Source organism: Corapipo altera, unplaced genomic scaffold, assembly GCF_003945725.1.
Source record: "Corapipo altera isolate COAL_440 unplaced genomic scaffold, ASM394572v1 46, whole genome shotgun sequence".
Lineage (NCBI taxonomy): Eukaryota > Metazoa > Chordata > Aves > Passeriformes > Pipridae > Corapipo > Corapipo altera.
The window spans coordinates 3,706,631-3,717,148 of NW_020884883.1; the positions used below are offsets into that span (position 1 = coordinate 3,706,631).

Sequence of the window (10,518 nt, forward strand, 5' to 3'; positions counted from 1 at the left end):
TGACGGACCAAAAGCAAGCATTATCAAGCTTTTAGATTAGAGAAATAAAATAAACTTCTGTGCTTTTCTCTCACTCTTCTTTCCTGTCTTTGCATGCATTCCTTCCTCCCTTTTGCTTCTTTTTGGCTAATCTCAGAATCTGGAGAAAGATCTCCAACTAATTCTTTCTACTGCTAAAAAAATAAAAAAAGCAAAAGCTCTCATTTCGTACGGATTAAGGAGAAATCCATTAACTAAGTCCATTGAGAAAACATGAGATGTTTTCAGACCTAAAGGCCTGCAAACAGGAAGAATAGTGACGGGGGAAAAAAAAAAATCACTTCACAGTTTTCATACGCCTTTCCGATTCAGAATTGGTTCAGAAGTATTTGATGGTTACCAGACAACACTGTGGCCATGCCTCTGTGCACGTAGAAGTTAACTGAAGACAACTCAAAGCTAAACTTCAGGAGTCAGCAAAAGTAATGCGGTTACTACTTCACTGTCCTTTCACCTCTCAAAACGTAATTGGTTTCAAAATCAGGTTTCGGTTGCATCTTGGGTCAGGATGGAGGATGTTTAAGTAAGACTTTCAAGTGTTTACTTTGAAAGTTTCACAAGATACCGAGGATGACTCCATGATTTTCCTACCTGGTTTATTTTTATCCTAGTGTTCCTATGTTGGAAAAAATCAGGAAGATTTTTTTTACAAGGATGGTATTTTTATGAACTGGTTGCCCAGGGAGGTGGTAGATGCTCCATCCATGAAAACATTCAAGGTCAGGCTGGATGGGTCTCTGGACAACCTGCTCTAGTTGAAGATGTCCTTGCCCATTGCACGAAGAGTTGGACTAGATGTCCTTTTCCCTTCCAACAGAAACCATGACTTACCTGCACTATGATTCCAAATATTGTATTCCAAAATACAAACTCTGGACAGCAAAACAGCATTACCTAAGAAAACTGAAAAGTAGGTATATCCACTCCAATCCCTCTAAAAGGATGGGGGGTTTTTTGTTGGTGGATTTTTTTTGGGGGGGTTTTTTTGGTGCCACATAGTGTGGGGTACCTTTATTACCAGGGTACAGAGAAGATGGAGAGAGATTCTTCATCTAGCTGTACACCACAACAGCAAGCACAAGAATAGCTTAACCTCCCATCCTTAAACTAACAGCAGAAACTTCACTTTCTCTCTGTATCATTTGTTTCCTACATCAATATTGCTTCTGCAGTCTCTGGGTAGCTACAGGAATTCACTCCTCCAGTGTCCTTTGCTTTTTCCCTTCCTGCCACAGACTGAAGCAATGCAGGGTTCTTTTTCTGGACTATGACACAGCAGGTGGATTTGACATTATTCTGTCAGTTACTTTGCAGCAGGCACACTTCAGTGCTTTCAGAAGTCAGCTAAGAAATGGGTGATATTTCTAAAGCACAGTAGAGATACAGAGAGGGGAAAAAGGAAAGAAAAAATAAAGAGGTTGAACACGCTACCAACTGAAGAGCTCAAAGCTACACATTGTAGAGAAGGGTTGCAAGTAAGATAACTTACATCCAGATTTTAATTTAGACAGTAGCAGGTATGAAAATTAGAGTGACTTTATTTGGCAAGCAAGCATGGCACAGAAAGGTTTTAATAACAATGGGCAGGATCAACAAGCCAACTGATTAAACACTTTCATGCTGAAAAACAACACAGTTACTCAAAGTGGCTACTATATGATTCTTTCCACAGTGGCTCATTTAAAGTTTCTTTATTTACTTTCATAATGTTGTGTAGATACTAAGGAACTGGCAGGAAGCCTACAGGGGTCTTGAGGAACTGATGACTTGTTTAAAAAAAACCTCAAACAAGTCCACACCCTGACCTTAGTTATGTATAATACAATGCTTGATAAAGCCTGGCTGGACTTGCATTTTGCTAGGATTGTTAGAGCCACAGCAAAAGAAATATAATATTTTTTATCACTGAGGAGAGGGGGAAGTTTGATTCTCTGTCTTGGGCTATGCCACACTCAAGATTTTGTTGACAGAATTCAAGTTTAAATAAGAACAACAGTGAACACTAAAAAGGCAAAGTTTAATGGTTTGCTATATAGTCCAGGTGAGGCCTCACTCTTACTATTAAAATTTAGATCAATTAATTTCATAAACCTTTGTCCAAAGGCAAAGAAAATGATGGGTTTTTTTAGTAAAAAACCCCTAGTAAATGGAAAATAGCACAAATATGTCAAAGACAACACATAATTAGTTATTCACTTAAAAAAAACCCCAACCTACATGGGGGTTTGCACTATGAAATAGTGACATCTGCCCCAAAATACAGTAGAAATAAAATAAATAAAGATTACGGTGAAGGTTGAGGAGCAAATTCTTGCTTCTGCTTATTTTAATCACTGTATAAACAGACAAAACTGTAAGTGGGATTTCTTTGACATCAAAAATGATTTCAACTTCTGTTCATCTATCATATTGTCCTCTTCGCCCTCAAGCTTATCTTATGATTTGAACTGTAAAATTAGTTCCTTAAAAACTAATTTAATACTGGAAGTCTATTGGAAAGGAATTATAGACATATCTGCTTTTTAACAAAAATACTGTATGAAATACTTAGACATAAGCCAAATTTCTGTGTTCACTTTACCCTGTCAATAACATAAGGAATCATCCCACAGCACTGCACTGGCTTCACTATAAGCTTTTAAGTATGCATTTATAATTGTCTGCTTTGTATTCAAGCAATGCTCAGGAAAGAAGTAACCAGGAGCAATAAGACAATAATATCTATCAAGGGGATACACTGACTGATGGATTTGGAATGCCGTGACCAGCGAATGCTCAGCTGGGAGCAAGCTTCATTTGCACTCCTGCTTGTTGTTGAAAGGAGAAGATATCGAGCATATGTGAGTCAGCAACACAAACCCCATAGGGGAATATCACACCAAAATTGATTAACTGCTTAATTCGTAAGCTGATGAGGTAAGTGCGTCAGCCTCTAATTTACATTCTGACTAACAGTAATAGCGTGTTGGCTGAACATTTGGTGAAATTATCTGAGCAAGGTGCAATAAGGAATAAATAAAGCCTTTTTACTTAAAAACTATAACTAATTCCGATATAATCAAAATTCTGCTGAATATGAACAGATGAAATAAAGCATGGTTGCATTATGAAAACCCAAACATCAAAAGTACAGTTTCGAAGAATTGATGACAAAGGGGAGACAAAGCTTTGCATGCAGACTTCATACATTTGTTGCCCCTGTATATATGAGCTTTGAAATATTTGGTGCTGGAAGGTGGTTTTGTGGGGTTTTTTTGGTTATGAAAAAAACAAAAAAAACAATGACAAATAGCTCTGTGAGCCTCAGACAGTAACTCAGTCTTCACTTTCCCTTCACTAAAAAGTTCAGAAACTGCACAACAATACATTGAAGTATAGATGCTTTGCAAATACTCACCGTTACACGAGCTACGTAAATGCTAAAAAGCTTGTATGAACAGAGAACATTCAAAATTATGATCATGAACATTCATCAATGTGAAAATTAGCATAGTCAAGAAAAGTTAAAGAACCACATCGAACGGGAAAGAGAAACCTGAAAAACAAGAATGTGCAGCATTGGAAAAGAGCCTAAACAAGAGATTTCAATTTGGCATTACGATCAAAGAGATTAATGTAATTTTGGTTTCACAAATGTGTAACAACATGATACTGTGGCAGCCAGCTCCAGCCTTGGGCTTCATCTGGTACCTGGAATTCCTTAAACAGCCTGCAAGACGTGCATTGTAAGCATTTTGCCTAGTCCAAGAAAAAGTGATGTAATGCAGAGCAGTGGATGACAGGCAGCAGACTATGCTAAACATGTCTCTATCAGTACCTCTCCATTTACTACTTCCAACACCTGAAGACAATGATAGACAGTAAAGAAGCCAGGTCAATGAAATGTCAAGAAAACACATCTGGGTTTCAAGGAAATAGTGACACAAGTTGAAAAGGAACCTGAAAGAGAAGGATGTAGTGAAATGAAGGCAATAACCACACTCTTTAGTTGAAATCCAGCAGACTACTGCTGTCAGTCTGAGTTCCTTACTCCTGGTTTTAGAATCAACAAGTATCTGCAACAAGCAGATACTGTTTCCTCAAGACTCTAAGGACCAGAAACAGGAAAGGCTCCGAATGTACACTTTGATCATTCTGCTGGAAAGGGCTAATGGTACAGCAAAAAGGAATATAGGAAAGCAGTGGAAGGGAATGACAAAGCATTACTGACACAGCAGTTCATGTCAGTTGGCTGGGTTATACAATTCTGCCATAGGCACCTGGAACAGCAAGTGAAACAGGAGACAACAGAAAATACATCAGTGTAAGGCAATGGAAGTAGACCTGAAAAGTAGAAAACAAGGTCTCTGTACAGCGAAGCTCTGCACTAATCTCATGTATTTCTACTATGATTTTTATCACTTGGATTCCTGAAGTTCTACCAACTTTCATGCTGTTCCTCAACAACACTGGTGTGAGAAGTTAGCGATGCATCAGTGACATAGGAGTTATGGCAGGACACAAGTACTACAGCAGGCACTTCATGGCGTTGCAGATGTCAGCTGAGCTGCACTGGAAGACTCTAATGGGTGCTTTCACAACCTTGATGGTTTTTACACTATGAATTAATGTAACTACACTTTCCTGCCTCCCCACCCTGGATAACAAGCTGTTTACTGGATTGCACTACACTAAGCTGGTGCTGGTAGTGGTGAGGGAGGGAGAACAGACCAGAAAGGCCTGCAAAACCTGCAGCCTTTAGCATACAGAAATCTAGGAGTTGGAAGCTTTTTAAGGTTTACCTAAGACAGATGGAAATATATTCTGTCCAAACAGTACACTGGAAGGAAGTGGAATAGTGCTTAAAAATAAAGCCAAAAATTTTAAAAAAAACCCCACTCTTATCCATGTTAAAACCAGCCTGTTTCTCCTTGTTTTACCTGCTAAAGTTAGCTGTTGATGACAGCCTGTGCACAGGAAAAACCTCACGAAGATACTCAAGTTACAACTAAATTCAGCCTTCAAGACCTCAAACATGAAAAAGGAATGACACATAACAGAAGAGAGCACCTTCCCTAAAAGGAAAGCAGCCCAACAGTCCTTATTTCAAAAAGGGGAATCTCACAGACATTTCTATCAATATAAAAACCTGAGATATTTACAGTATTTCGAAGCATTTTTTAATGAAGGAAGAGGGTTATAATAAGAAATTATTATTGAATTTATGAAGCTCGTATTTAAAAAATTACATATATTTATATATTTAAATCATAGCAATGGGGGGGAGAAATGACAAATGTAATTTTAAAGATTAGTACTTCTGAAAACCTTTATGGAAACTTACATTGCATCTGCATCTTTATTGCAAGACAGCTAAGAAGTCAGACAATGACAAGAAACTCAGCCATCTACATTTAGATTTTGGTGTGCAAATACACAGTAGGAAATCAAATCAAAACCTAAAAAATCACAAGTCTTTATTGAAAGAAAAAAACATTTCAAACATGGAAGGCTTCTTATTCATAGAAATGGAGTAATGGAGATAGCAGATGAGCAGATTTCTTCCTTTATTTGCACCTCTGAAAGTCTGTGGTTTTGAGTTTTAGGGGTTTTTTTTGTGTGTGTGTTTTGATTTTTTTAAAAATATATTACTATGAGTTACAAAAATCAAAATACCTGTAAAAATAACTCATAGGAAACATGTATTATTGGAAGCATGTAACTGTGGTGACTAAAGCAAACTGCCTCACCCCAACCTGCACTTTCACTGCTTCTACCAATGGTCTGTACTCCAAGGCAAATAACTCTTTGCAACCTTTATCAAAGATTCATAGCCTTTATTATAGAATCATTGAATGGTTTCCGTTGGCAGGGACTTGAAAGATCATCCTGTTCCAAGCCCCCTGCCCTCCTCTGGATTCGCTTCAACAGGTCCACATTTGTCTTGTGCTAAGACTTTCAGCAGTCCTGAAAATCCTCCTAAGCAGTGCTGTTCTTAATGAGTTCTTCTCCCAGTCTGTACTTGTGTCTGGGATTGCCCTGATCCAGGTGTAGCACCTTGCACTTGGACCTGTTGAACGTCATTGAGTTCTCATGGTCCCACTTCTGAAGTTTGTCCAGGTTGCTCTCGATGGCATCCCGTCCTTCTGTTGGATCAACGGCACTGCTCAGCTTCGCGTCATTGGCAAACTTGCTGAGGGTAAGCACCTAACTTCGGTTTAAGGCTTTCTGCTGTGACTTTTTTAAAGGAGTAAACTTCTTCATGGTCAAGTTAAGTTTTCAGGCTGTTCTCCTCTAGGCATAGGTATTTTATAAACTCAGGTTTACAGAGATAGAACTGATATGTTAGCTGATGACCTTTTTGAAAGCAAAGCAAAATTTATTTGAAATGCCATAACTAAATAAAATAACACAGACAAAATAAGCTTAGCCTCTACACAGGCTATCTGATATAAACTAAATTGTATGAAATGTGATAAAAGTATTTATCCCTGTTAGCTGTGTCATGTATAGTATCTAAAAGCATACAAGATTTTTGGTCAGCTCTAGTGTTTACAAACTGCCTTTTCAAATTTTGCTACCAATTATGTATGCACTTCTAGACCATGGGAGCTCAATATTTTTTACACGGAATATCAATTTTGTTAGTGCTAAAATAACCCTACAACATGCGAAAAACCCATGCCCCAGTTTCACTGTGTGCATATTTTTATTACTTTTCTCCACAAAGAGGAAAGGACTTAACTGATTCAAACACAAAGTTTATCTCTTTGTGACTTCATGTGATATCAGTCCTCAGTCCCACTTTGAATTAACTATTTCCTTGAGAAAAGTCAAGGAAAAAAACCCACCCTGTAACAGAGTCACCTGCATTATCAAAAGCATTTGACAAGTTGGGTTCCCAGCAGTTTTTGTACTCAAGTCAGCTTGGAGAAAATTCCAATTAGGGACAATGTTAATTTCCTGTCATATCCTTTTCTGATGAGAGGTGGAATACATAAGGGTAAAATGATACTGACAAAGCTGAACAATGTATTTTAAAGAAAAATATGTTTCCTTTGTATATGGAAGATGTTTCAACTAGGTGCTGCCTCCTTATTTCTAAAACAGTGGCATGTGAAGACAGGCGCCAACTGCCTGAGGCACAGAGGATTTGTTCCAAAAAGCACATAGACATCTGTTCAACTGCACAGGAGAGAGAGTAGTGGAACACCTCTAGCTAAAAGTCTTCAAAAATCCTTGTAACTTTTAGCAATTACAATATCTAAAATCCTGTGTCCACAGTTCTACAAGTCTTTGCTCCAGGAGAAAGGATAAACGCAAGAGGCATGGGAAAGAAATTGCTCTGTTTGTACAAAGATACCCAGAAAACAGCATTTTCAATAATACAGAGACAGTGGTGTGCTCTATAACAAGCATCAAAGGCGAAGTTATCCTGGGGGTTGTCTGAGACTAGCATGTGAACTCTTTCAAGAATTTTTACTATGAAAATTGCCCACTTTCGCTCAAAACATGTCACCACAACCATCCACCCTGCCACCCATCCCGCAGGAAACCAAGTACCTGAAATCCTTTTAGCAAACATAGTACACTTATTGTACTATGTTTGATTTGTAAACAGCTGGCACCAAAGGAGTGCTGCCCATCAAGCAAGATCAGTAGCACGACTGAAGCTAAGTCAGAGCTGCAAAGTCAGTTCTACCTGTCTCTTCTCATGTTAATACAAGAGTCGGCATGATATGTGAAATTTAGACATGGGGTAAGGCGAAAATCCCAAAGGGTATCCCAGCTTTGGCTTGCTAGCTCTATTTAAATCACCAAGAATATACTTCAAGGCAATCCAAGCAGATAAACAAGTACATTAATCTTTGTAGATAAAAGCTTTAACTAAAACAAAGCTGTTCTTTTTAGATGAAAATCCTAAACAAACAACTTGTTTATCTTCTCACTGGGGCCAGAAGTACAGAGAGAACAAAAATGTAACAGACTACCACCCCGATGTGCACTACACAATACCCCTGTATGCTACCATAATAATCTACATGAAAATACATTAGCCACCTTAAAAAATTACAGATGCCAGATATTTCCTGCTGAAAATATTTGACACTCCTGTCAGTAAAGTTGTCACCATCATTCTGACTCTCACATTTCCCCACTTTGTACATGTCCCAATTTGCTATGTGCGTGCATCGAATCCAAGAAGTTACTAATTCCCACAATGAATGAATTCCTACAATTAATCACACAAGAAACATTTCTTCAAAATAAAAGGAATAAACATGTAAAAAGTGCAGGTGCTTGATATTTATTAATCAAGAGTTTGAAGAGCCCAAGTTTTACCTCAGCTCTTGAGTTACCTTGTTCACAATAGTGTTTCTCTCCCACCAAGTCATGCAGCTTATCCTTCATAGCAGTCCTGCATGAAAGGTTCTTTTAGAGAAATGTAATGGCTGTTTCAAATCCCTCAAAAATATAAAGTGTTCATTACATCAGAAATATTAATTCTTAATGATGAGAAACTGTTGCAAAGAACAACAGTGAATTCTGCTATGGTTAATTTCAAAAGCAGGAAGTTGACATTAACTGAAGGTGGCACAAACTGACTTTCTTCCACTACTGAGGGATGAAAATCACAGAATCACAGACTCATTTAGGTTGGAAAAGACCTTTGAGATCATTGAGTCCAACCTCTGACTCATCACCACTTTGTCAACTAGACCATGGGACTAAATGCCACATCCAGTCATTTCCTGAATGCCTCCAGAGATGGTGATTCCACCACCTCCCTGGGCAGCCTGTTCCAATGCTTGACAATCCTTTCAGTGAAGAATGCAAGACAACAATCCTCCCCACTTCCTTCCCTAAGACATGGAACCATGAAATACTTTGCCTCAAAATTACTGCTAGGCATGTACCTACATGTAACATACACAGATACTAATACTGGGATGGTTTTTCAAAGCACTCTTATATACACCCTCACTTTCCCAGACCTTAAAATGCACAGAAGATAGTGCTGGGGAATCTGCTTCCAACATCAACAGATCCTGGGACTCCAGTTGCCAGCAAGCAGGCACTCTACATTGCTTGGTTATACAGGATGGCAGAGCTCCACCTGAGAATGACACAACTGATTCATCTACCCCCCCTCCTCTCGCCTCCTTTGCCAAGGTCACCTCTGACAACCAAGCAGAGCCTGGGCCGCTGCCTGGCTCCAGCACCCCGCACTGCTGACAGCCCTGCGGACAGCAGAGCACTGCAGGGCCTGAGCAAGGGAACACTGGGTACAGAAACGATGCTTCTGATACCAATAGCTTACACTGTGAAGTAAAATTAATAAACAATTTTAAAAAATGTGTATGCAGGACAGTGTTTCAAGCTGCATAAAAGAAAATGTTCTGTTTGTTTCATTCCACAGCAAATATTATATAAGCTCTTCAGCTTTTGTTTGAAAGGCACACATCTGGCATGCAAATTGACAATCTGGCATTTTTTATTTAACCTCCTAAGTGCTGTGTTTTGATGGGAAAACCAGGTAATCAAGTCTTTAAAAAACAGAGCAGAGGAATCCGATCCCAGCCACACCCTGCCACAGTGGGGCTGTGGCTGCCGACGTTACAAAACCCAGCCAGGTACACAGGATAACCCAGCAGGAAAAAAAATATACAGAAATAAATAACAAAAATATAAATAAATAAACAACACATTAATATATAGTATATATCAGGTCATGGCTAGGCTTCGTGAATGAAGATTTAGGAAGGCTCTATCCACATTTGTTACAGATAGTATTATATATACATATGTACTATATACCATATATTATATATATAGTATATACACATATTGTAGATATATATTAATATATAAAATATATGTATATATATCTTATATATAACATACTCGATATATATCTATATCTATTACAGATATAAAACATAACAAAAATAAATAAATAAACTAAACACTTGATCTGCCCTATAAAGCGAAGCGTCCGTGTGCTCAATTTCACCGGCAGCCTGGCGAGGCCAAAGCCTCATTCGACGCTTCCTAAATTTCTCCCAGGAAGAAGCAGTACATGCTGCAGCACCGGGCGAGAGGGGCAGTCGATGGCCAAGCGAAGCCTTGCCGGCCGCGTACGTCCCCCTCCTGTCGGACCGGCCCCGTGCCCGCCGCGGCTCCCCCGCTCGGAGCTCCCCTGTTTCCCGGGTACCCACTCCCGCCTCCTGGGTACTCACTCCTGCCCGGCCGGGCGCCCCCGCTCCCTTTCCCTGCTGCTGCTTCTTCTCCTGCCGCCGCAGCCTCACTGGGCGGCGCCAGGGCGGCTCCGCCGAGCCGTTCACCTGCCGCAGGTGAGACGGGCGGGGCCGGGTCGCCTGCGAACAGCCCGCTCCCCTTCCTGCCCCGCCCGGTCCTGCCCCATCCCGCCGCTCCCGCCTCGTCTCGTCCTCCTCTCCCCACCGGTCGCGGTCCCGGTTCGCGCTTCGCCCCTTTTTC

General features: G+C 39.9%; 1 protein-coding gene across 2 annotated transcripts in view; it reads right to left on the reverse strand.

Annotated features, from left to right (window-relative positions):
• SH3YL1 (SH3 and SYLF domain containing 1) overlaps nucleotides 1-10,467 on the reverse strand; it is a 49,227-nt gene extending 38,760 nt beyond the window's left edge. For both annotated transcript variants that reach the window (XM_027640883.1, XM_027640884.1), the window contains exon 1: nucleotides 10,260-10,467. In XM_027640883.1, coding sequence (XP_027496684.1) covers nucleotide 10,260 — 1 coding nt within the window. In that variant the 5' untranslated portion in view covers nucleotides 10,261-10,467. The remainder of the gene's footprint in view (nucleotides 1-10,259) is intronic.
• Between the last annotated feature and the right edge of the window lie 51 nt (nucleotides 10,468-10,518).